The sequence below is a fragment of the Chanos chanos genome, chromosome 4 (genome assembly GCF_902362185.1).
Source record: "Chanos chanos chromosome 4, fChaCha1.1, whole genome shotgun sequence".
Classification (NCBI taxonomy): domain Eukaryota; kingdom Metazoa; phylum Chordata; class Actinopteri; order Gonorynchiformes; family Chanidae; genus Chanos; species Chanos chanos.
Genome location: NC_044498.1, coordinates 4,434,332 through 4,459,833, shown reverse-complemented (window position 1 = coordinate 4,459,833; position 25,502 = coordinate 4,434,332). Strand labels below are relative to the sequence as shown.

At 44.7% G+C, this 25,502-nt stretch overlaps 3 protein-coding genes across 3 annotated transcripts; all 3 read left to right on the top strand.

Moving 5' to 3' along the window:
• The first annotated feature begins 870 nt into the window (after positions 1 to 870).
• On the top strand, positions 871 to 19,644 carry ak9 (adenylate kinase 9). Its single transcript, XM_030770832.1, has 35 exons — positions 871 to 993; positions 1,269 to 1,332; positions 1,420 to 1,481; positions 1,978 to 2,065; positions 2,334 to 2,446; positions 2,803 to 2,982; positions 3,166 to 3,288; positions 3,643 to 3,717; positions 3,971 to 4,072; positions 4,284 to 4,423; positions 4,840 to 5,162; positions 5,983 to 6,155; positions 6,244 to 6,394; positions 7,001 to 7,115; positions 7,370 to 7,452; positions 7,579 to 7,656; positions 7,857 to 8,057; positions 8,201 to 8,328; positions 8,430 to 8,633; positions 9,271 to 9,507; positions 9,923 to 10,041; positions 10,370 to 10,589; positions 10,794 to 10,862; positions 11,008 to 11,211; positions 11,889 to 12,107; positions 12,704 to 12,917; positions 13,223 to 13,424; positions 13,730 to 13,876; positions 16,564 to 16,781; positions 16,953 to 17,149; positions 17,673 to 17,842; positions 18,108 to 18,206; positions 18,421 to 18,523; positions 18,928 to 19,042; positions 19,418 to 19,644. The coding sequence occupies exons 1-35, from the start codon at positions 871 to 873 to the stop codon at positions 19,642 to 19,644; spliced, it is 5,286 nt and encodes a 1,761-aa protein (XP_030626692.1).
• Positions 19,645 to 20,098: 454 nt separating this feature from the next.
• ppil6 (peptidylprolyl isomerase (cyclophilin)-like 6) lies at positions 20,099 to 22,173 on the top strand. Its single transcript, XM_030772922.1, has 8 exons — positions 20,099 to 20,176; positions 20,292 to 20,387; positions 20,563 to 20,751; positions 20,879 to 20,941; positions 21,087 to 21,234; positions 21,453 to 21,512; positions 21,621 to 21,756; positions 22,062 to 22,173. The coding sequence occupies exons 1-8, from the start codon at positions 20,099 to 20,101 to the stop codon at positions 22,171 to 22,173; spliced, it is 882 nt and encodes a 293-aa protein (XP_030628782.1).
• A 721-nt stretch (positions 22,174 to 22,894) lies between these two features.
• henmt1 (HEN methyltransferase 1) lies at positions 22,895 to 25,502 on the top strand. Its single transcript, XM_030772818.1, has 6 exons — positions 22,895 to 22,978; positions 23,163 to 23,278; positions 23,793 to 23,927; positions 24,105 to 24,287; positions 24,415 to 24,604; positions 24,921 to 25,502. The coding sequence occupies exons 1-6, from the start codon at positions 22,895 to 22,897 to the stop codon at positions 25,449 to 25,451; spliced, it is 1,239 nt and encodes a 412-aa protein (XP_030628678.1). The 3' UTR covers positions 25,452 to 25,502.

Below are 25,502 nucleotides of genomic sequence, written 5' to 3'. Positions count from 1 at the left end.
CTGTCATGACCTTCAGCTGAGACAGAAAGCCGGTTGAGACATAAAGCACGAGAGCGACGATCACTGAAAGCGAATTGAAAATTCTATCGGCAATGTTTATGAGGTTTTTAGGGGAAAATATTTCTAAAACGTTCATGCAAAACATTGTGAAGTACTTTCAGAGACATCTTAAATAAATTAACTATATCACAGTGTTTTGAAAAAGCACGTATGTGTTTGTGGAGCTACCGTAGTTGAACAGCTGCATTCGTTCTGGGTAAACTCGGTTAAGTTACCATGGTTACGTCCGACACAAAACGTGCCTGGTAAGTGTATCCGTTTGACTTTATTAGCTAACTATTGTGCTATTTGGAGGGAATAAATACATAAACGACGGTTTTATTTTTCCAGTAATAAAACTGTGTGCGTTGCTATTGACCACTTAGGAGTATCATATTAGATTTCTCTTAAACTCACGTCAAATTGTCAGTTTACCTATCTGGCCAAACACTAAGCTTTGGATATCGCGTCCAGTCCAGTCGTGTAAAGGTATTTGTTTTGAAACATTGCTGAGAACTCATTATCAAACAATTTGGCATTTTTATTGAACACTGATAGTGACTTTCCGTGATCCCATTATCTCCTTACAGATTTACTAGAAGATATGCAGCACGTACCCTAATATTACGTGTAGTCGGAATACCAAGTTGTCAGTGTTCACACACACACACACACACACACACACACACACATTATAAATTATTTTGTGTTGGTTTGTGTTGTAATGCTCAGTACCATGTGTTTATCAGTATTCCTCTGCTGTACTCTCTCTCTCACTCTCTCTCTCTCTCTCTCTCTCTTTGCGCAGCTGTCAGCGCTTATCAGTAAGATATGGCATCTAACATTCTCCAGGATCGACCAGTGAGACCTTTCGTTGACAGCTTAATAGAAGATGAGGCTGAGAGAGAGATGCTGCTGGCCAAGCCGACGTGTTTCTTAATTATCGGAAAACCCGTAAGTTGTTAATACCGTTTTGACAAGCTTGAAGACTGAAGAATTCCTGTGTGTGTCAAAATTACTTGAAATTACTGATAAATTTTTAAGAGATTGATTTCTCCTTTTCTCTTAAGCAGTTTTGAACGAGACTGCGTTAGAAATCAGTGTAGTATACTACATCGTGCCACTGATTATTAAAGTAGTCAGTCCAATAAAACTGTTGTTGCTGCTTTCTATGGATTACTTGAAACTGTTTCATGTAAATTATGATTGTTTTATGATGGTATTCGTAGGGTGTTGGAAAGTCAATGCTGGCTAAAAGATTAGCCATTGCTTGGAGATGTGTCCTCATCGATGGTAAGTTGATTGGATGTCATTCATTAGTTCTCATTTAAATGAACTGGCCCCATTGGTTGGTTCTGAGAATGTATTTGCATCCCACAGATACAGAGTTGTTGAAGAGCCACATTGAAAATGAGACAGACCAAGGCCTGGAGGTTAGTGCGGCTGCACTAGTGTCTCTACATACTCCACCATATGTACATCTGCTCGTGGAGCACACTGTAGTTATAATAATAATAATAATAATAATAATAATAATAATAATAATATTTATTTAGAGCCCAATATCACTATTTATAGTCTCAAAGGGCTTTACATGTCTATAACAAAGACAAATCAAAATTATATCATGCATAAGTTCGAGAAAATAGATAAGTCTTTAGTTGTGTTTTAAAGGTATTGAGAGAGTTTGCTTCTCTAACTTCTTTAGGTAAACCATTCCAAAGGAAGGGAGAGCTTATAGACACTTGATTCTATCCAAATCAACTATTCATTCATTCATTCATTCATTCATTCATTGCTCCCTTCATTCATTCATTGCTGTTTGCTCTGACTATTCGCTGCTTTTATCCTGAGAACAGGCTTTCCGTCTCTATGAGATGGCGTGTGGGTGTCTCTAGCTTTTGTTTAACGCCGTCCTTCTTGTCTCAGCTCTTGAAGATCCTGAATGAAGGCAAGAGCATTCCAGAGGAGACAGTGATGAAGCTGATTCTTGATCGACTTCATTCTCCCGAGGTGGACCATTACGGTACGCATCCCGAGAGCCTCATCGAAAATACCCAACCCGCGCGGTGAAATGTGTTAAAGTCGGTGTAGTTTCGTTTTAAATGGTCCTGTGTGTCGTGTAGAGAAACCTCAGAGCGAGGCGCCACAGGGGAGATCTGAGTATTGGCGTGTAGAGGACAAGCCTGTGTCTCCTCTGGCAACAGGAAAAAAAAAACAACAAAAAACCCTGTGTTCCGTGTGGTTCTGATATCTTGCTCGTGTCTGTGATTTTGTGGGACATCGTGGAACAGGCTATGTTCTGTGCGGCCTACCCTCAATGTCAGAGGAGTGTCTGAAGATTCCTGAGCAGATAGAACTGATCAAAAACCTCAGACTGAATCCAGATTTCATCATAAACATCAAGGTAAACCCACTGCTATTCAGAATATCATCCTTCTTTTTTCTCCTTCACATCATGCGTAACCCGTTCTTATTTCAGTAGTTTGAGACCATTTTAGTTATAGTGAAATATACACTGTCGGCAGTTTGTGGCAAGGATTTAACATAAAATAAGGTTAGGAGAGAAGCTCTTAAAGTGTGTTAAAACCTCTTAGTGTGACGCCTCAGATAAAGGTGCATGTAAACTTTATCTCCAAAACTTCATCTGAATCAGCATACCCTTAGGTCTTCTTTGATGGAGTGTTTGTGTGTGTGTGTGTGTGTGTGTGTGTGCTCTTGTGTGGATGGGTCTGTGGTGTTTGTGTGTTTGTGTGTGTGCAGTGTGCAGACAGAGACCTGACCCAGAGGCTGGGAGGACAGCGTCAGCATGCAGAGACTGGTAGAGTCTTTCTGAAGGAGCAGTGGGACCCGGTTAAAAAGGAGGCCACCAAGAGGAGAAGTGATGAAGAGGAGGAAGAAGAAGAGGAAGAAAACGAGAACGTAGAGGAATCAGAAGAGGAGGTAAAATCAGACCCAGAGATTTAGGGAACAAATAATAAGTGGAACATATAGGATGGACCAAGGTGAGAGACAGCAGAGTACATGAGCCAATGAATGAAAAACAGAAAGAACCATGAGCATGAATGAGAAGATCGAAAGAACAATCGGAGTTTTTTTTTTTTTTTTTTTTTTAAATATCGTTAGATACCAGAGAAAGAGCTACAGAAAGATATGGTGACACATCTCGTGAGACTGAGTGAGAATTCACCAGAAAACGTCGAACGCAGGATCTCACACTACAAAGACACTGTTCTGAGAACGCTGGAGGTAAATCAACTCAAAATACACGTCTTACACTGCCGACCAAAATCATTCTCACTCTCTCTCAGCTGCAGCGCCAACAAAACAAATCATTTTCCTTTACACACTCTGGGTTGTGCTTTACTGCAGGAAAGCCAAAGCTGAGGGTGAAGTTTGTAATGTGAGGACTTTTGTGCCCATGAGGTTGACAAGTGGACCTGTGCAAAGCAGAGTTTGGAGTTTAGATCCCTCTGTGTAAAAATGGATGGATGTTACTCCCCCAAATGTTCACTGAGAGCACGATGAAAGGTGCTCCTCTGAGTTTGTGTGTGTGTGTGTGTGTGTTTATCTACGTGTGTGTGAATGTGTGTGTGTGTACAGGACTACATGGCGGATCATGACCCATTGTACTTATTTGAACTTGATGGGAACAAGGAGCCTGAGGAGCTAACTGCAGTGAGTAACCTCTTTTAATCTCTGTATTTTATCAGTATACAACAGAAATGTAGACAATCTGTCTGTCACTCATAATCTTGTTTTAGATTATTTTAGCTTTGAATATAAACTAACCGCTCTGCCTTGTACCTGTTTTTGTGTGTGTGTGTGTATGCATGTGTATGTATATGCATGTGTGTGTGTGTGTGTGTGTGTGTGTATGCATGTGTGTGTGTGTGTATGCGTGTGTGTGTGTGTGTGTGTGTGTGTGTAGTCTGTGCTGTCTCGTCTTGAGTCCATGGCTGTGAGGAGTGCTGCTGTACCTGTTCACCTTCTGCAGTCAGAGGACGAAGAGATCCCTGATGACATTAACACGGTAAGACAATACTTATGAAACACACACACACACACACACATAAAACAGGTACAAGTCAGAGTAGATGGCTTATATTGGTTGGGTTAGAAACCTTTGTTGAATCCATGGATTGTTGCTTTCTCTTGCAACTGCACAAGCGCACAAAGATAAACTGACTCAGAGATAAACTGACTCAGAGATAAACTGACTGTCTGTCTGTGTGTATTCACAGGATGAGGTATTACGGGCCCTGGCCTCCTATAAGATGGTGTCCCCAGGTTTCCGTTGGCGGAGGAGTCGCTGGGGCCTTTCCTGCCCTGTTGCCCTCAGAGCGGGAAAGATTATCAGGGGGAAACCAGAATTTGCCATGGGGTGAGGCTGACAGGAAGGGCAACTACATTAAGCATTCATGAAGCATTCCCAAACTGCTCAGGAGTTTATAAAGATTAGAGTATGCCACAGAGAGCTCTATAACACCTCATGCACTGGATCTATCTATCTATCTATCTATCTATCTATCTATCTATCTATCTATCTGTCTGTCTATCTGTCTGTCTGTCTGTCTGTCTGTCTGTCTGTCTGTCTATCTATCTATCTATCTATCTATCTATCTATCTGTCTGTCTGTGTGTCTGTCTGTCTGTCTGTCTGTCTGTCTGTCTCTCTCTCTCTGTCTGTCAGTCTGTCTGTCTAGCTAGCTATGTCATGAGAGAGGAATGTGTATGTGTTGAGGACAGCTCAGATTTAGATGTTTAACCTCGCTTTGTCCGGTTTGCTTGTTTCTTCCAGGTTCCTAGATAAGCTCTACGTGCTTTCATCTAAGGAGGCCCTCCAGCTTTTCGTGGAGAACCCGCGGCGGTACCTGCTGCCCCCAATGCCGCGGCCGCCCTGCAAGGTGGCGATCATCGGCCCGGCGTGCTCAGGGAAGACCAGTCTAAGCGGCCTGCTGGCCCAGCACTATGGGGCAGTGGTGGTGGACATGGAGCAACTGATGGAGCCAGTGGTGACCAAGGCCAGGGAGGAGAGGCTGGAGAACATCCGCCGTGAGGCCACAACCTCCGCCCTACAGAAGATCAAAATGAAAATGGAACTCGAAGCCAATCAAAGTCCAGGTGAGAAAGTCGCCAGAACGACACGCCCAGGGGGCTGTATCCAGCACGCACTGTTATTGTTTTATTGTCTGTTTCCCAAGGTAATTTTTCAGCGGGTGATCCCTCTGCCCACAACTCAGTGCCTAGTATTTGTATTCTTTTTTGTTTGGCCCGTGTAAAAGCCCAAAGGCTCAGAGTTAATACACCGTGAGGATCCCCCACTGGGCGATGACAGAAAAATCTCTCTGAGCTGACTCGGGTATGAGCTGCATGTCAGTCGCTCCACGAAAAAAAACAAAAAAAAACAACTATGGACGTAAATAATTCACTTGAAAGAGTGAAATGTCAACCTCTCCTTTCCAGTAAATGTGAAATCAAATGTCAGGAAATATGTCAGCAAGAGTCTGATAAAGCTCACGCTGGTATAGCATTAACTGATGGATGGATAAGGACATGGATGGATGGATGGATGGATGATCACCCAGTCAGTTCACCCATATCATAACACCAGTAATATCAATAACTGATTGCAGTGATTTACAGTCAGTTCTGTCAGTGAGGAGATTAGGAGATAGCTAATGTGTTAGACTCTCATGAGGTCAAACTTAAAGGTACTTTGTGGAGTATGGCAGACTAAAACTGTTCTTAGTTACAAAGATTCTCCCTCTGCTGAATCGTAATGTAATGTAACATCGGGGTCAACTTTTGCCCGGGACCCTGTCCACTCGACATACATGCTTACTTTCTGTGCCGCACGGCAATAGAGGTGACCTTTGGCTGTTGTCATGGCTTTAGAGGTCATGGCTTTAGAGGTGACCTTTGGCTGTTGTCATTTTAACAGAGCCATCTGAGGATCAACCTGATGTTGAGGCTGTTGCCGTGGTAACAGAGCTGACGGAGGATCACCCAGAGGTTCAGGCTCTTGTCAATGAGGAGCTTAAGAAGGCAGGGCAGATAGAGATCCCGCCCCCTGCGGACCTGTACATGGAGACGTTGGAAAAGCACCTGAGACAGGTTTGTGTGGCGCTTTGCGACCTCTACGAAACAGTGATCCTGTGAAACACAGATAACGTGATTTACCACTGTCTGTGGAATGTTCCAGATCGAAGAGGAAGATGCAGACAAGGAATTTAAAAGAGGCTGGGTGCTGGACAACTTTCCCAGGAACAAGTCAGAGTTGGCGACATTGCAGGAATTATATGAAGGGATCATGCCAGACATCCTGTTCTGTTTGAAGAACAATGAGGAAGAGAGTAAGATGGCTGGTGTCACACACACACACACGCACACACACACACACACCACGACTTCTGTCTTAATGTTATAATGGGAACTCCTTATTGGCTCATACTTTATTGTAAATAAAGCTGTGTAACCTAACACTGACAATGACCACCCCTGACTAACCTGACAGATTTCACATTAACAATAAAAACATGTTCCAAAAAAAAAAAGTTTCCCTTATGGCCAGTGTCCTCATGAGACATGATATTTCTCACTTCTCAGATATTTATATGCTCATAGAGACAGTGCCACAAGAACTTAAATCATCCATACACAGGCAGACACGCACATCCACACACTTAAGTAAAGTCTGTTAAGACAGACCGAACGCCACTTCACACCAGCATGGTTATATCTCATGAGAATTTTATGACACTGTGTAACACAATCAGTACTTATTCCACAGACAGGTCTGTGAGATACATCAGGTTCTTTGAGATTCACAAATCCTGCAGTCATGTATTGTATATAAGACGTTTGTGCTGGGTTTATGCATGTCAGTGATGTAACCCTGGAGAACCGTCTTTCTGACACAGCCTGACCTTTGACAGTTGACCTGTTCCTGTTTGTTACAGGTAGGACTGTCCTGAGACGTCTCTACCATAAGAACAAAGAGCAGGTAGATTCTGCAGTGCTTACGAGGTTGCGAAAGGAGCACAAACAGAAAACTGAAAAAGCCCAGGAATCCCTGTGAGTAGAGCCAACATGGCTGGCTCACACTGAAGTTTCACTGACACCAGTGCATTGGAAATGAGGTGCAAAGACTAAGCTGAGCCAACTCGGCCTAGGAACGCATCCACTATCACTGTAATGCAACCATAATAGCTTTGCTTTATGGTATCATTTAGAAACTCAGAGAAACATTACCATGAAGAGCCAAAATGGAGGAATACAAAACTGTGTCGGTTTATAGTGCTTGTTTTTTTTTTTTGTTAAATGTTTAGTCAGAGTGTTGGAGACTCATCAGAGGGCTATAAAACCACTGACAGCATATCCAAACTGGAGCCAGTGCCTGAGGAGTCTAATGGTACGGTCCTAAACAGCCGTGTCTCCCTTTTATTCCAAACAGCACTGTTATCGCGTCTTCCATGCCCTTGTTGTTTGGTAGATTTAGTCATAGTCATAAAACCTGTCATATCCTTTTGGCCTGTAGAGGGCGCAGCCATGCCTGAGAAGGAGGATGAACGTAAAGCCCCAGACTCTGATGAAGAAAAAAGAGAACGAGCTGAAGGTATGAAACCAACGCACTTCTTTCACAACCCTCTTCTGTTACTTTCTCTCTTCACCAAACACCATGACTACAAAGCATGTGCATACAGTGCCCATGTGTCCATGACTCGTGTAACGGCCGTAGTGCTGTATCACGTTTTAACAGCCCTAATGCTGCATCGTGTTTTTGCCCACGGTGTTGTTCATGTTGTTGTATGGTAGCGGAGGTTATGTTACCGGCAGACTGGGGACAGGCCGGCTTTCCGGACGGGCCGGAGATGAACACCTTTAAGGTGCAGCTCAAACGCTTTGACCTGGACTGGGAGAGTATGAAGTCCTGCATCACACGAGGCTACGGCATCCTGGAGATCGGCCAAAAAACACAGCATGAGCTTCTACAGGAGATGATCCACAAGATGGAAAGTGAGTGGAGTGTGTGTGTGTGTGTGTGTGTGTGTCTGTGTATGTTTCAAAGTCCTCTAAAAAGGTATCAAGAAATGGTTACATGTATGTTTAGATTACACCCATTCTGTCTGTCTTTCTCTCTCTCTTTCTCTCTCTCTTAGAGCCTTTAAAGTATGTGAGTTGGGAGGTGGCGGGCGTAGACCTGGATGAGGAAGAGGAGGATCATCAGGCCCTGCTGGATATACTGAAAGCAGAGGAGGCTGAGGAGGAAGAGGAACACGAGGCCGAGGTGAACAGAGATTGAAGGCTCATGGGAAACGTAGTGTTTTAGTCACGCTTTAAACACCGTGTGACTCTTTTAACCCTGTCACCTGAATGTGTTCCCGACAGGAGGAAAGCGTCTCTAAGAAAATGCTAGGGGACAGCAGGGATTTCTGCTCTGTGGTTCTGAAGGAGAGAGGCACTCTGGTGCCCTGTTTGGACGACTACGCAGCCAAGTACCGTGAGAAGACTTACTGTTTCTCCAGCCCGGAGGCACGAGACAAGTTCATTACGAACCCAGAACTTTACGTTTCACAAACGGAGCCACTGAAGGTAAAACAAAACAAAACAAAACAAAACAAAACAACAAAACAAAAAAAACAGTGCCAGAGTTTGCTCTCTTCTCCATTCTTACATTTGCAAAAACATATAATCCACTCTATCTCTCTCTCTCTCTCTCTCTCTCTGTCTCTGTCTCTCTCTATCTCCCTCTCTCTCTCTCTCTGTCTCTCTCTATCTCCCTCTCTCTCTCTGTCTCTCTCTGTCTCTCTCTATCTCCCTCTCTCTCTCTGTCTCTCTCTGTCTCTCTCTATCTCCCTCTCTCTCTCTGTCTCTCTCTGTCTCTCTCTATCTCCCTCTCTCTCTCTCTCTGTCTCTCTCTATCTCCCTCTCTCTCTCTGTCTCTCTCTGTCTCTCTCTATCTCCCTCTCTCTCTCTCTGTCTCTCTCTATCTCCCTCTCTCTCTCTGTCTCTCTCTATCTCCCTCTCTCTCTCTCTCTGTCTCTCTCTGTCTCTCTCTATCTCCCTCTCTCTCTCTCTCTGTCTCTCTCTATCTCCCTCTCTCTCTCTCTCTGTCTCTCTCTATCTCCCTCTCTCTCTCTCTCTGTCTCTCTCTATCTCCCTCTCTCTCTCTCTCTGTCTCTCTCTATCTCTCTCTCTCTCTCTCTGTCTTGCTCTACCTTTGCTCCAGGCCCCAGCGTTGCGGGTCTTGCTGCTGGGGGTGCGGGGATCAGGTAAGACCACGCACGGCAGGTGGCTGGCAGATCAGCTGGGTCTGTTTCACGTCCAGTTCCGTGAGCTTCTCCAGGAGATGATCGTGGCTAAGACGCAGAGCCGCGTGCCCTACTCAGACGACAATGAGCCCGCTGAGGAGTCCCTCGAGGAGCTGCAGGCGACACCTACTGGCACGGAGGACAAGCAAGGCGAGGTAAACAGCTTCACGGATTCCTACGGATAACACAAAGGTCGGCGGGCGGGGTCGTAGAGTCATATGGACATTACCGTGTTAAAAATGGAGCATATTACACCGCGTGTGTTTTAATGCTTTTGGCCTGGAGAAAGCGGGCCATGAACGCGGGGTTATTAGAACAGGGAGTGGGTACGGACATTAGAGGGGTTACTGAAACCACGCTGGTCACTCGTTGTTTAAAGAAGCGTGTGACATTTTGTTCATTAGTCCCTTCAGTCTTCCAGCAGCCTGAAGTGACCCGTGTGCATAGGCAGAGTAACGAAACAACAGAATAACAAAACGTTGTTACGTTTTAAAGACATAGAACATGTATTTGCGTGTGTGTGTGTGTGTGTGTGTGTGTGTGTGTGTGCGTGCGTGCGCGTTGGTGTAGGACCCCATGCTGACTGATGAAGAGGAGGCCATAAAGTCGTATCTGTCTGACAGGGAGCCGCTGCCTCAGGAAATCATGGAGATGATTTTGCCACAGTTTTGGGACAAAGAACCTTACAGGTAAATGCACAAACATTTACACACATACTCAACCGTCCAGCACAAGAACCTTTGGTTCTAGATAATGGCATAATAACGACACAGGAGGCCTAGCAACTGCATGTCTGGGGAGTTGAGCCCCAGTCCTGATGGGCCACTGTCAACATGCCCTTGGACAGGGCGCTCACAACCCCAAAGTCACCTAAGGAACACCTGACCTTTGACACAGAGGGCAATAACTCCAAGTCACTCTGGACGAACTGAATGAAAACCTCGTAAATATTCGTCTTTCTTTCTCTCTTTCTCTCTCTCTCTCTCTCTTTCTTTCTCTCCCTCTCTCTCTCCAAAGGTCCACAGGTTTTATCCTTGAGGGGTTTCCTTACAATGCTGAAGAGGTGCAGTTCATCATGGATCATTACCTGTTCCCAGATGTGGTCGTGGTCATGTCGCTGGACGTGACGGACATCGTGAGCTGGCAGTTGCCGCCGCGGCTGTCTCGGTGGCGGGAGAGACGAGATCGAAAGAGAGAGATCCAGCGAAGGCTCAAGGAACTTCGCACAAAACAGAGGGTGAGGTGATAAACGGGGGTCTCCAAACACCCCAGTCAGAGGTCATGCTACGCTCATACTGTAGGTTAGAGGATGAAAAGCAAGCTGAAGGTTAGAACTCTCTCTCCAGCTTTCTTTTTTGTTTGTTTGTTTTTGTTTGTTTTGTTGAAATAACGGGGGTTTCTGGGAGTTTTTGAAGCAATGGGAGTCTGTGTCTGTCTGCAGGAAGAGGCTATTGCACAGAGAAGAGCCCAACTCAGAGCTGAACACATGGCCGCACAGCAGGTAAACACAGTAAGACAGCCTGACTGGGAAAGCCTAGAAAAGTCATTCCAGCATTTTGTTACACATCTGTGTCTCTGTGTGTGTGTGTGTGTGTGTGTGTGTGTGTGTGTGTGTGTGTGTGTGTGTGCGTGTGTGTGTGCGTTCCCCGTCAAAGGAGAGGGAGCATGACGAAGAGGAGTCAGGAGAGGAGCAGCAAGACTGGGAGGAGGAGTTAGAGGCGACCATCCTCGAGGAGTTCCCGCCTGAGGAAGACGAGGACACAGAGGATGAAGAGACAGAGGAAAGCGCCATGGAGCGACTGGAGATGGAGATCGGCGACAGATTCGAGACAGACGAGAGCAACCTCACCAAGATCTTGGTAAGAGAGCGTGAGGCAGGAGAGGGGACATGGAGGTGTTTGAGGGACAGTTTTACTCCCTTTTGCTACCCCCCCCCCCCCCCCAACACCACTGTGCTCTTAACATACAGAAACCTTTATAATAAAGGTTTTTTTTAAAATAAAGAGATTTTATGCCATACAATGAATGTAGTGGTTGATCTCAGTAATCAAACAAGGATTTTTTTTTTACCTGGAAACAGCTGGAGTCAATGGGGCCATGGATTGGCCCTCATATGTTTTCACTGTGCTAGAGGAATTTTAACAGGAATATCTTTCAAATGAGCCATTATCACTAATGCAATGCACGGGATTCCCTGTTAACAGAGCTGTTTTGAGATGAATACACAGCTATTAAATAAAAATAAATAATGGAAAACCTGCTTGTCCTTTAAGATCATGGAAGAACTTTTGAGTTTTGAGAGCTTCATCTGCCAGTATGCAGAATAATGAGGAGGATCAGAAGAATAATCTCTTGTAAAAAAAAAAAAAAGGTTTTCAAAAATCAAAAAAATCAAAAGAGAGACTATTAGTTGGTAGTTGGTGGGGTCAGTTGTAAATTGTTCACTTTGTTTACAGAGATTACAGAGATGCATGCACTGGTGGGTTTATCCCCTTCAGAACAACTGACGAGATCTTTTTTTTCTTTTTTTTCTCAGGACCTTTTGGCAGATAACCAGATTCCACGCCTGACAATCGCCGCGAGTCGTAAGGCAAGAATTGTGCATTATCAGCTGATGCAGAAGGTTAAGCCCCTGCTGGAGAACAGGGAATCCCTGTTCATGAGCTGCCTGCCAATCAACTTCTCCCTTGCCCGGAAGCTACTTTACTACTCCTACAAATACAACAGTGCCTTTGGACGCTGGGATCCAGTTAAGGTTAGTTAAAACATGCCCAAAACACACACACACACATACACCCACACACGCATACACACACACACACACACACACACACACACACACATACACCCACACACGCATACACACACACATACACACACACACACACATACACACGCCCACAGATGAAAGACTTCTGTATGACTCCCATTGGGGCTGCTGGGCTTATGCTGCTGAAAAGTGCTCCCAGTAAAAGTACGAATGGAAAGAGTGAATCCATGAAAACTTTACGATAAATTAATTAGTGGAATTTAGAGTTGGTGGAGTTAATTGTACATCAACTGCATCTGCGTGTGTGTGTATGCGTGTGTACGTGTGTGCGTGTATGTGTATGTGTGTGTGTGTGTGTGTGTGTGTATTTTTTTTGTGTATGTTTGTGTGTATGCACGTGTATGTGTGTGTGTGTGTGTGTGTGTATGTTTGTGTGTGTGTTTTTTTGTGTATGTTTGTGTGTGTGTGTGTGTGTGTGTATGTGTATGTGTGCGTGTGTGTGTGTGTGTGTGTGTGTTTGTGTATATGTGTGTGTGTGTGTGTGTTTGTGTATATGTGTGTGTGTGTGTGTGCGTGTACAGTACACAGAAGGGGATCTGATCCAGCCCATGCAGAGTCCAGACAACCCCAGCTATCCCGTCATCTTCCGACAGTTCATCTACTTCTTCGCCTCCAAGGAGACACGCAACACCTTTATGACGAACCCACTTAAATACCTCCGCCAGCCGAAGCCCAACCCCTCTCGGCCAATCAAACTGGCCATCGTCGGCCCGCCCAAATCCGGCAAGACCACAGGTCAGAGAACACAGCACGGATCCACGTTCTCAAACGGCAAAACCTGGCTTGTCTCACCAGAGAGCACACGAGACGCTGCAGCAGTCAACACTGTCTCTGTCAGACTGTTGTCCAGAGTCGTCAAATGGTGTCGCTTCCAAAACCAGACCAAAAGTCTTCTTTCCGTTTTTTATTTATTTATTTTTTAAACAGTGTCTCTTTCTCTAATGTAAAATTATAGATTTTATTTTTATATGCATCCACAACTTTTCTTTGGCCTCTCTTGTCTATTCTGACACACAGACACTGTTTGTGTGTATGCGCAGTGGCACAGATGTTTGCTCGTGAATACGGCCTGGCACGTCTGTCTGTGGGCAACGCCATGCGTATGGTGCTGAGCCGACAGGGCAGAACGGAGCTGGCGGCCCAGATCCTGAGACACCTGAACCAGGGCCTGAACGTGCCTGACGAACTGGTCGTCCAGTGCCTGGACGTGGCCCTCATGGATCTGGTGTGCACCACCCGCGGGTAAGGAACTCTCTCTCTCTCTCTCTCTCCGACGCCGCTCACCCTTATCTGCAGCTAATCTGTGAAGAATGATGAAGACAGGAGAGAGAGGTGCAAAAAGAATTTGGTCACTATCAGTCTTAGTGGATATTGATTGCACTAAAGCAGCATGTCAGTACAAACGGCCAAAGTAGGGAAGTGCTACTAGTAAAAACCACGTTTAAACTTGGAAACTCTGGCTTGTGTGTGTGTGTGTGTGTGCGTGTGTGTGTGTGTGTGTGCGTGTGTGTGCACGCATGTGCGATTTTTTCTGATCCTTCCTTCAGGTTTATATTGGACGGTTTCCCCATGACGAAACGACAGGCGGAGCTGATGGAGTTTCACAGTATCATTCCCGTGAGAGTGATGGAGCTGCAGTTAGAGACAGTGGAGATCCTGAAGAGGGGCTGCAGAGACAAGAGGAAAGAGAACAGGTCAGGTCAGCACCAGACACGGGCCCTTTTTTAAACCTGGAAAACTGCATTGGGAGACGGCGACTCGACTGAGCGACTTTGACTGCGTGATTTAACACACTGACCGCTAGACACACTCTCACCTCAGAACCATTACAGTTTCTCCTCAGTCTAGACATACTCTCACCTCAGAACTGTTACAGTTTCCCCTCAGTCTAGACGTACTCTCACCTCAGAACTGTTACAGTTTCCCCTCAGTCTAGACATACTCTCACCTCAGAACCGTTACAGGTTCCCCTCAGTCTAGACATACTCTCACCTCAGAACTGTTAGTTTCTCCTCAGTCTAGACATACTCTCACCTCAGAACTGTTAGTTTCTCCTCAGTCTAGACATACTCTCACCTCAGAACCGTTACAGGTTCCCCTCAGTCTAGACATACTCTCACCTGAGAACTGTTACAGTTTCTCCTCAGTCTAGACATACTCTCACCTCAGAACTGTTACAGTTTCCCCTCAGTCTAGACATACTCTCACCTCAGAACTGTTACAGTTTCCCCTCAGTCTAGACGTACTCTCACCTCAGAACCGTTACAGGTTCCCCTCAGTCTAGACATACTCTCACCTCAGAACTGTTAGTTTCTCCTCAGTCTAGACATACTCTCACCTGAGAACTGTTAGTTTCTCCTCAGTCTAGACATACTCTCACCTCAGAACCGTTACAGTTTCTCCTCAGTCTAGACATACTCTCACCTCAGAACCGTTACAGTTTCTCCTCAGTCTAGACATACTCTCACCTCAGAACTGTTACAGTTTCTCCTCAGTCTAGACATACTCTCACCTCAGAACTGTTACAGTTTCTCCTCAGTCTAGACATACTCTCACCTGAGAACCGTTACAGGTTCCCCTCAGTCTAGACATACTCTCACCTCAGAACTGTTAGTTTCTCCTCAGTCTAGACATACTCTCACCTCAGAACTGTTAGTTTCTCCTCAGTCTAGACATACTCTCACCTGAGAACTGTTAGTTTCTCCTCAGTCTAGACATACTCTCACCTCAGAACCGTTACAGTTTCTCCTCAGTCTAGACATACTCTCACCTGAGAACTGTTACAGTTTCCCCTCAGTCTAGACATACTCTCACCTCAGAACTGTTAGTTTCTCCTCAGTCTAGACATACTCTCACCTGAGAACCGTTACAGTTTCTCCTCAGTCTAGACATACTCTCACCTCAGAACCGTTACAGTTTCTCCTCAGTCTAGACATACTCTCACCTCAGAACTGTTAGTTTCTCCTCAGTCTAGACATACTCTCACCTCAGAACCGTTACAGTTTCTCCTCAGTCTAGACATACTCTCACCTGAGAACTGTTACAGTTTCCCCTCAGTCTAGACATACTCTCACCTCAGAACTGTTAGTTTCTCCTCAGTCTAGACATACTCTCACCTCAGAACCGTTACAGTTTCTCCTCAGTCTAGACATACTCTCACCTGAGAACCGTTACAGTTTCTCCTCAGTCTAGACATACTCTCACCTCAGAACTGTTACAGTTTCCCCTCAGTCTAGACATACTCTCACCTCAGAACCGTTACAGTTTCTCCTCAGTCTAGACATACTCTCACCTGAGAACTGTTACAGTTTCCCCTCAGTCTACACATACTCTCACCTCAGAACTGTTAGTTTCTCCTCAGTCTAGACATACTCTCACCTCAGAACCGTTACAGTTTCTCCTCAGTCTAGACATACTCTCACCTCAGAACTGTTACAGTTTCTCCTCAGTCTAGACATACTCTCACCTCAGAACTGTTACAGTTTCTCCTCAGTCTAGACATACTCTCACCTGAGAACCGTTACAGGTTCCCCTCAGTCTAGACATACTCTCACCTCAGAACTGTTACAGGTTCCCCTCAGTCTAGACATACTCTCACCTCAGAACCATTACAGGTTCCCCTCAGTCTAGACATACTCTCACCTCAGAACCATTACAGGTTCCCCTCAGTCTAGACATACTCTCACCTCAGAACTGTTACAGTTTCCCCTCAGTCTAGACATACTCTCACCTCAGAACTGTTACAGTTTCCCCTCAGTCTAGACATACTCTCATCTCAGAACCATTACAGTTTCTCCTCAGTCTAGTCTCAGATGAGTTAAACTCCTTTTTTTTTTAAAAAAAAAAATAAAAACTAGGCTATTGTTGAAGATACAATTCCCTGGACTCTCAACTAGGAGTGTTACAGTATACAAAACACATCTTTTGGTATGTACAGATGTTTAGGGATCCTGATTAAGTGTGGGATCTTTTTTTTGGGGGGTGGGGGGTGCAGCATGGAACAAAGGAAAAGAAATGCAAAACATTCATTTCCTCAGTAACAGCAAAGGACTGCTTGTGCTTTGCCAAAGTGACATGCTAGTTCAATAATTCTGAGCTTATTAAATAAACAGGAACATAGAGCTGTTTTTAATGCACTCTGTGACTGGCATAACAACAAAAAATGTAATTTATTCATTGTATGCATTCGTCCAATGTGAAAATTATATCAAAACCTGGAGTGTAGGTTTTGTATATTACATTAAGCCCTTGGTCCTGTAGAATACTAAACGGTTCACTACAAATACCTGCAACGTCACATAGCTTCTCTCAGCTAAAGCTTATGATGCCTAAGGATGAAGAACCACTGATCTCAGGTCAGCTTCGTTCCCTTCTCTGACAGACCATACCCGGTCCATGACAGCCCTCACATCCTGAACGTTAAGACGTCGTGTTTTAAGCGCGAGGCGGAAGCCGTGCGGCTGCACTTCCGACAGCAGTACGATAACTGGGTTCCCGTCGCCGCTGACAAGAGCAAGTGGTGGGTGTGGAACCGGGTTCTAGAGGAAGCCAATGTCAGCATGAGGCACATCAACACCTACCTGGAGAGAATCCGCAGTGGTGAGAGAACACTGTAAAAAAATAAGAAACCCCAATAATTACGCGCGGGTACACACACACACACACACACACACACACACACATATACTACAAACCCTGTGAAGAATAACCTCAAAAATACTGAGGTTCCATTCTGAGCCTTTTCTTTCTCTGTTCCCCCCCTCCCGGCAGGTCAGGCCGCCAGCATCTACCGTCTGTGTATCACACCCCAGGAGCTCCAGTCTCGCCTGGGTGAGTTTGGCCACTACTGTCCTGTAAGCCTGGCACTACATCGCCACCTGGTGGACTGTTCCCATCACACCACTCTGGAGCTTGCCGCAGAGTTCAGAGGTCACTACTACAAAATGACTTCCAGAGAATATCTGGAGGTAAGGAAACGTGTGTTGTGATAGTAGAACCCAATACAGCCTTATCCAGAGTTACAGATTTGAATAAGGATAATGGGTGGAAGGAAACTGTCCCCTTTTACTTTGCCTTAATGCTGGATGATGAAATATCAGGCTGGCATTCTTCATAGCATAGACTTAACACAAATACCTTAAGGCAGAAGCCTGTAACATTAAAACACAGGTCACCAGACAGAAGATAACACAAAGATTCTCAAAGCCACTGCTCACAGGCACAATCCTGAACACACTGTAGATAAGACACAAGACATCTGTAGAACAGATAAGAACCTGTTGTACTGTCAGTCCCTCTGTCATGTGGTGTATACAGAATCATAGATTAGTCACATGGTTACCATACACACAATACACATTTACTGGTGTAAGTATCTGTAAAAAGTGAGTGCTTGAACACTTCTCCATCCATCCATCCATCCATCCCTCCCTCCCTCTGCCCATGCATCTGTTTGGTATTCTATCTATTCATTCTGATGTGCCCTGACAGAGGTTCTTAGAGTCTCCAGAGCGATTCGTGATTCCTGGCTGCCCCTGTCCGCTGCCCCCTCCTCACCTGTTGCCACGGAAACTGAGTGAGGCCCAGGTGAAGAGCCGTTTCCCGCAGCAGGTGGAGATGAAGGGCTACTGTCCCGTCACGTACCTGGACGGCCAGCAGAGGTACGGCGGCCAAAACTTCAAACCCTTGGAAAATAAAGATCGAAAAACCAAAAACAGAAGCCTTCGGCTGTTAGGACCTTGCTTTCTAACTTTAGCAAAGAGTTTCTAGGCTGTAGAGATTTTGAGAGAGTGTATGGGAAAGTGGGTAATGCCCTTAAAAGCAGACAGTATTCTCAAAACTGCTCCTGTTTTCTCATAGAGCGTGACTCAGACATATCCAATATGATTTTCTGTTTTTTGTTTTTTTTGCTATAATAAAAAAAAGGTACGAGGCCCTGGTGCGCGGAAACACCACGTACGCGGCCGAATACCGAGAGAGAATCTACATCTTTGAGACGGAGGAGAAGCAGGAAAAGTTTCTGAGGTGAGGTTTCAGATGTATTGCATTATCCCTGTGTGAAAACAAAACAAAATAAAACAAAGCAAAACAAAACACACACAGACAGGGTGTAATAATGGACGCGGTGAAGTGAGGTTACATCATCGCCTGGAAACTGGAGAAGAGCCTCATTAGTCAGCAGCATAGCCTCCAGCCTTTGCCTTCCAAATAAGGTGCCCATTTGTTTGACTGGTCGCAGATCTCCAGAGACATACTGGGACCAGACACTGCCGCACAAGCTCCCACCAATGGGAGAGCCGGTCCAGCTTACATCTTTACCAATGCTGGGCTACATGGAACAGGTGGGGGATACATCGATAATACAGTGGAGTATTAGAGTCAAAGCATTTCCCCTACCCCAGTGCTCCCTATTCAAGTCCTAGAATATTCTTTCCCATGTCCATCAAAAAATATGAACATATTATAGAATCTTTTTTTTTTTTTTTAAATTAAAATCTGATCTTATGAGATAGGTCTGTTTTATTTGCCTGTTTGTGTTTGTCTGTGTGCCTTTGATTCTTTCTTTATTGAAATCAAATCTCAGATACTGTATGTCTGTTTTATTTGCCTGTGTGTGTGTTTGTCTGTGTGCCCTGGAATCTTTCTTTATTGAAATCTGATCTCTTTCTTTATTGAAATCTGATCTCATGAGATACTGTATGTCTGTTTTATTTGCCTGTGTGTTTGTCTGTGTGCCCTCGACAAGGGTATGGCGAAAGCTATTATCAAAGCCATGACTGCGGTGGGCTGCCTTAAGCCAAAGTTCCCCTACCTGAGTGTGAAACGATCAGCCCTGCTGTACCTGGCCTTCCACCTGAAAGGTACACGGTCCTGACTCTCACCGCTTTAAACCTGTGATGTGACTTCACACCCTGTACCGGATCTGTCTGGAGGAAAAGCTGTGGCTTGCTTCGAATGTCTTGTTTTTATGCCAGGTTCATTAAAATCATTGCATTGTGTTAAAGGCATTTGCATTAGTGGAGCAATGAAGGGCTGGTGAGTAGGAAAGTCCTGTTGACCAGTCATGTACTGGGCAACTGGTTCAGCTTAAGCTACAGACTTTTACATGCACAACCAAAAAAAAAAAGAAAAAGAAAAAAGAAAAGAATAGTTAACAATTGCGACATCATAGATAGGTAAATGGAGCTAGTTTATTTTTTTTTCTTTTTTAACTGAAAACAATTTTTCCCTCTCAGCCTTCAACCCCAAGAACCCAGACTACATCCGTCAGAAGTACAAGAAGAGGCTGGCTCAGTTTGAGGAGATCTGTGAACTCATTCCCTACCTGGGATCAAACATGACGCGCAAGTACAAACCTCCCCCTGACCGGCCCACAGACTTTGAGCCCAAGCTGAAGAGGTTTCTGGCACTGGAGGAGTCAACCAAAACTGCTTCAGGCCTCTTACAACTAGGAGGGAGTTAACATCACCACTACTAACTGGCTTTGGTTAGAGATCAAGTTAAAAGTGGTAACAAGGATTTCTTTTAAACAGTAATAGCTTTGTCTTCTTACTTCAGAACAGTACAAATACATACATACGAGTACAAATAGTTTGTAACTTTATGTTTAAGTTGTATGATTTTGCTCAAAGTCTAAATAAATCATCAGTCTGAGATGCCTCTTGTGTTTTCCATCTCATTTAATTGTTTGCTTTTCTTTCTCATGCAGTGAGATTAACGATAAACTAAATTTGGAGGGCACGAATCCATGTATTGTAACATAAAAAACGAAGTGTCCATGACAACACAAACCTCTTTTTTTCCACAAGAAGTCCCAACGTCATATTCTAGCGCCAGTGTGCTCGGTTACCATGGGGACGGTAGCTTGTTTATACCAGCATTCGGCTTAGTTCGTAAATGCGAAGAGCCTGTATGGTATGGCTTCGAAAGAACAAATAAAGATCGTCGGACTGGTGAAAGAGTACAATTTTCAAATTGCCAAAGGCATTGCTGGGGTAAATCATAACCATTATTATTACTGTTATTTGTTATCTGAGTAATGTCATGAGGTTAAATTCTCGGTTGAGTGAACTAACTGCTGGCTAACTATCATGTCCTATATCACCGCAGGGGTTGAAACTGAGGTTTCCAAAGTCATTTTTGGATCCTATAATTCGTCCACTGCTTGAATGTGAATGGCAGGTCTATCTAACAAGTCAAAAGAGGGTAGGTGATATTATACAATGCGCACGTGCGGTAGCCAAACAAACAAAATATTACAGAAATTAATCTCAACAAACTAACACACGTCCCAACATCAATCAGAAGTGAGCTGGTGCGAGGCTTAATTCTTAAAAGTTACTCGTTTCGATAAACTGGTGGGCTTTGCTTCATCTTAAAGGAGCTGAAAGGAGAGGTTTGGCAGTATACCGGGTCCCTGATGTGTTTCGTTAATGGTCGTTTGCTCGGCGACGAGAGAGCGCTCTCGAGCTGGGCAGAGAAACAATGGGAGTTCACTTTCCACCGACCGCACGCGCTGTATCTGGCCCTTGCAGTGGACGATTATGCAAAACACCTGCAAAGCACAGGAGTAGGTCTATTTCCGAGCCGAACTCATCAATTACAAGTTCATGCGATTCAGCACATGACGTAAGCAAGATATGTTAACAATATTCCATGTCAACCTCTATATGAAAGTGGCGATCTCTCCCCTCCAGCACACATTTGTTTATATGGATATCGAAATTAGAGGAGAAGCAGCTGGCCGACTACTGTTTGAGGTAATGAGATTTTTTTTTTTTTTTAAATCGTTATTCTATGAAAGTAAAAGCATTGGAAGAAGTTGAGTATGTGTTCAGATTATTCTGCTGGCCTTTAATCGAGTTCGTCAGAATACGCTGAAATTGTATGTGTGTATTTCCTCAGCTGTTCACAGATCTCTGTCCGAAGACAAGTAAAAACTTCCAGGCTCTGTGCACAGGAGAGGCGGGTCTGTCTCAGACTGGTCTTATGCTGTGCTATAAAGGATCCGTATTCCACAGAGTGGTACCTAACGGCTGGATACAGGGAGGAGGTATACACACACAAAAGAAAGAGAGAGAGAGAGAGAGAGAGAGAGAGAGAGAGAGAGCGAGCACATGTATTGTCTCCTATCGTTAAGGAATCCTGTTCTGTCTTTTTATTCTTCTCTGGTGGTTTAACTGAAAAAATCACTTGTTTGTGCACATCTTTATATATATGTATGTGTGTTTGTATGTATGTATGGTTATATGCTCCCATTCTCTGTTGCAGATATTTCTCCTGCAGGGAAAGGCAACGGCGGAGAATCTATTTACGGGCCAACATTTGAAGGTACAATTTAAACAGTAAGACATCTTCTTTGTCTGACATGTCACAGTCAATCATACAGTCAGTTTTATGCTACAAGTGGTGTAAATGGTGCCGCGGTCCGTGCTCCAGATGAGAGCTTTGCCGTGTCACACACCAAGAGGGGGATTCTGGGGATGGCCAACCAAGGTTGCCACAGCAACAGTTCTCAGTTCTATATCACCCTGCAGCCCGCTCTGTGGATGGACAGAAAATTCGTGGCGTTTGGGTAAGTGTCCCACAGTGCCTCCTGAGAGTTTGCCAGTATCCTTACCACTGTAATGATTAATATCTCTTTACTACTGTATGATCAACATCTTAACACTGTATGTTCCACTGGAACCTTTAACACTGTGGTCGTCAGAACCGCAGGCGGACTCTCAGTTAACTCGTAGATTTTTAGTTTTTGGTCATTTTTTCCTGCATACAAAAGAAAACAAACAACAACAACAACAAAAATGCTGTAACAGACTAATACACACAGAAATGTTCTGCTTTGGTGTAATTTTTGGTTGAATGTTTCTTGCCCCCTAGACAAGTGGCCGAAGGCTCAGAGGTCTTGAAGAGATTGGAGGAGGTGCCAACCTATAATGAAAGACCCAAACAAGAATGCAGAATCGCAGCATGTGGGGTGTTTGAACCGTAATCACCAGCGTGACCCAGAACTTAAACGCCGTGGTGAAACACCTTGAGTAATTTCATCAGTCAACCTGTTCTCCATTGTGGTTTTTCCTCCCAACTGTGAACATATAAACGGTTTATCTGGAATAATATTAAAAAGGTTTTTCTTTTTGATCTGTCCTCATTCCATATCAAGTTAATTACAAAAGCTGTTCTTTGATATTACCATTTTTTGTTGTTTTATTTCAACAGAACTTTCCACATTCCTGTGGAAATATGTCTAAAGACTTATTTAGGGACTGGAAGCCTACTCTAAGCTCTATATCTCTAGCTCTGATATATGAACAATGTCTACGGTATCACTATGAAAAGAGCTGAACTGGGTTATACGGACTTTGTACAAACGGAGAACAGGAATTATTAGGCTATCTTGCCAAAGGGCTCAGAGGAACCTAGTAACTTAGGCACAATAAACTGCCCGAGTAATAGGGCCTTCGTACCCAACTCTGGTCTAAACCGCATTCTAAATAGACATTTTCTATTTTAATACAGATTTGTTCAAGAGGCAATATATGATTTGTCGCGGAAACTAGGCAATAGACTGGCTATCTCGGGTGAGTGCAGTCCAGGTTTTGTGCAGAGGGGGGAGAAATTCTCGACGCGAACGCAGATTTTTCAAACATTGCTTTGAACTCCCTAAACACCTACGTAAAATTAAAAATTGCCACTAATCGATGGACGGACAAATGAATAGGATCTTCACTCCATCACTATATAAGCAGCGAGATCAGCTTGTTATTGATATGGTTGAAAAGACCAAACCCAAATCGGTAAGTTAGCCTGTATAAAACCATTTTACGTAAATTAGCTTGAACGTTCGGCATCGCCGTTATACCAACTGGCATGTTACTCCAGCACAAACTCAACGTAATGCTTTGTTGAAGCTTGTTGACACTCACTGGGCTAAGCATATATTTGGACTTTCAGTGGCTTTTTTCCCTCGTATTTTTACAGGTCATGGATCTTGGATGTGGTGACTGCAGACTGCTTAAGAGGCTAAAATTTCTCCGCCACGGGGCAGAGTTGCTTGTAGGAGTCGATATCGACTGCAACGTCATTCGCGAGAAAATGTCGGGTTTTTCTTCACTTGATAACATTAGATAAAAATCCTTTCGTTTTACCAGTACATATGAGGTTATGATGTGTAACCTTTTGCCATTCTTACTTTTCTGACATCAGACAGACACATGCGTTCTTGCAAAGCTAGCGAAGGCCGAGTCTGTCAAGTCTAATCAACCACTGTTCGCTCACCTCGGCTAACTTGTTAGTGATGGCTACCAGAAGTCAGGCTATACAGTCGATGCCTTAAGATATCAGCACATTTTGAAATTCGCGTAGTCAATGCAGTGCGATAAACCTTACTTGGCAGCTCAATTTCCGCTTTGCCTCCGCTAATGAAAAAGTCACCTGGAGAGAGGTCAGCCACTTTAGCTTTAGAATCACTGCAGCAAACTAATAATGTAGCCAACAGATAAAGGGCATGGTGCTTTTTTTCAACTCTACACAAAACACGTATTGTCTAAATGTAATAGAGCTGGGTTTAAGCAAACTTCTAAATAGGCCTTTCATATATTGTAATAGCAGGCGTGCACTAGCACCGCTCGTCAGTGACTACCTGCAACCTGGCAACCGACCCCTCACAGTGGAACTATACCACGGCTCCGTGATGGAGAGAGAACCGTGCACTAGAGGGTTTGATCTTGTCACATGCATCGAACTGTGAGTTAAAAAATACAAACGAATGACATTTCCCGCCCCTCCCCCTTAAACTTTACCTAACTCTGGGCAGTCTAATATATATTCTGTTTGATTCGGGTGGTGGCACTCTGGCAGTGACCGCAGTAAGCTATTTTTAGAGTAAAATCAATGACGAGACCTTCTGTTCTTGCCTTGAAGCATTGAGCACCTGCAGTTAGCCGAAGTGGACACGTTTTCAGAGGTTGTTTTTGGATACATGGCACCAGTCACAGTGGTTGTCAGCACCCCTAACGCAGAGTTTAACCCCTTGCTCCCCGGCCTGACGGGGTTCAGACACGTCGACCACAAATTTGAGTGGACGAGAGCGGAGTTTAGAGCGTGGTATGTTTGTTTAACGTATGGTACACGGTACTGACGTAAGTTCGGAATGCAGCTTTTAAATACTTGTGTACACCCAATTTCGGACGTTTTTACTCAACTGTAAACCGCAGCTCTCCTCATTTCCTAGGGCCTACGGTGTTTGTTGGGAGTATGGCTACTCAGTGGAGTTCACAGGGTTAGGAGAGCCCCCCGACCAAGAGATGGATGTTGGCTTCTGTTGTCAGATTGGTGTGTTCCACAAACACAGCCCAACTGTCTTGGGAAGAGAAGCATTGACCAGAAGGAACACAGATGTGGAGCCGTCTGTCTATAGACTGGTAAAAACATGTAGCTACTTGACTCTTGAATTCAGTTCCATTGTCCTCAGCATGTTTTAGACTCGAATAACAGTGGAGACAGTCATGGCCCAACAGATCATATAGCACAGGTTAAATGTGTGTGTGTGGTTTTTTTAATCATTATTTACCAGTGCAGCCGTTTAGCACAAGGGTGCCTTCTACACTCAAGAGTTGTATTGTAGACTGTGACACATCTTGACATGTATTGATTTGTGACTGGTGTGTTTAACTTTTGTCACTTTTAATATTGTCATTTCGTGTCCCCTTTTTCTCATTTTGCCCCACCCCCCCTTAGATGTACAGAGTGGTTTATCCCAGTCTGTATGATAACAACATCTTCCAGAGAACCTTGGTGAATGAGGTGCTTTACCGGGCGGAGTTTCTGAAAAAGCTTTGGCGAGACAGAGAGCGGGGTTTACCCCGCGCCGACGGCAACGTGGGGGAACGCCTCGGAGACGGGGCAGAAACGGGGCGGAACGAGCAGGATGGTACAGGAGAGGCGCAGATGCCCTACAGGCAGGGTAGTTCCATCTGTGTGCCCCTGGAGAGCGTATGGTCCTGCCCCAGAGTGAGTGCTCTGTGTGGGACGGTCCAGAGCCTTAGAGAGGGTCTGAGGGAGGAGACACGGGTCCAACTGACGGCTGATGGAGACGCTGTCGTCCTGGCTGTGGATGAGGATGAGGAAGAGGATGAGGAAGAGGAAGATGAGAGAAAGGACGGTGAAGAGGACTGGGAGTCTGGCGAAGCATCACTGGGAGCTCTGGCCAGTCGTTGTGGAGTGAACACTGTGGATGACTGGGACGACTGGGAAGCAGAACTTTACTAACATCTGATTTAGGTGGTGGAGGAATTGGACTCTGAAACTTGTGCAATTAAT

Coding starts and splice junctions, on each gene's coding strand:
- ak9 (XM_030770832.1), top strand. CDS start 871: ATGGCATCTAACATTCTCCAGGATCGACCAGTGAGACCTTTCGTTGAC. Junction 6,395..7,000: donor GAAGAACAATGAGGAAGAGA/GTAAGATGGCTG, acceptor TGTTTGTTACAG/GTAGGACTGTCCTGAGACGT. Junction 8,634..9,270: donor CACAAACGGAGCCACTGAAG/GTAAAACAAAAC, acceptor CCTTTGCTCCAG/GCCCCAGCGTTGCGGGTCTT.
- ppil6 (XM_030772922.1), top strand. CDS start 20,099: ATGGCTTCGAAAGAACAAATAAAGATCGTCGGACTGGTGAAAGAGTAC. Junction 20,388..20,562: donor ATCTAACAAGTCAAAAGAGG/GTAGGTGATATT, acceptor TTCATCTTAAAG/GAGCTGAAAGGAGAGGTTTG. Junction 21,513..21,620: donor TTACGGGCCAACATTTGAAG/GTACAATTTAAA, acceptor TCCGTGCTCCAG/ATGAGAGCTTTGCCGTGTCA.
- henmt1 (XM_030772818.1), top strand. CDS start 22,895: ATGAATAGGATCTTCACTCCATCACTATATAAGCAGCGAGATCAGCTT. Junction 23,279..23,792: donor AACGTCATTCGCGAGAAAAT/GTCGGGTTTTTC, acceptor TTGTAATAGCAG/GCGTGCACTAGCACCGCTCG. Junction 24,605..24,920: donor AGCCGTCTGTCTATAGACTG/GTAAAAACATGT, acceptor ACCCCCCCTTAG/ATGTACAGAGTGGTTTATCC.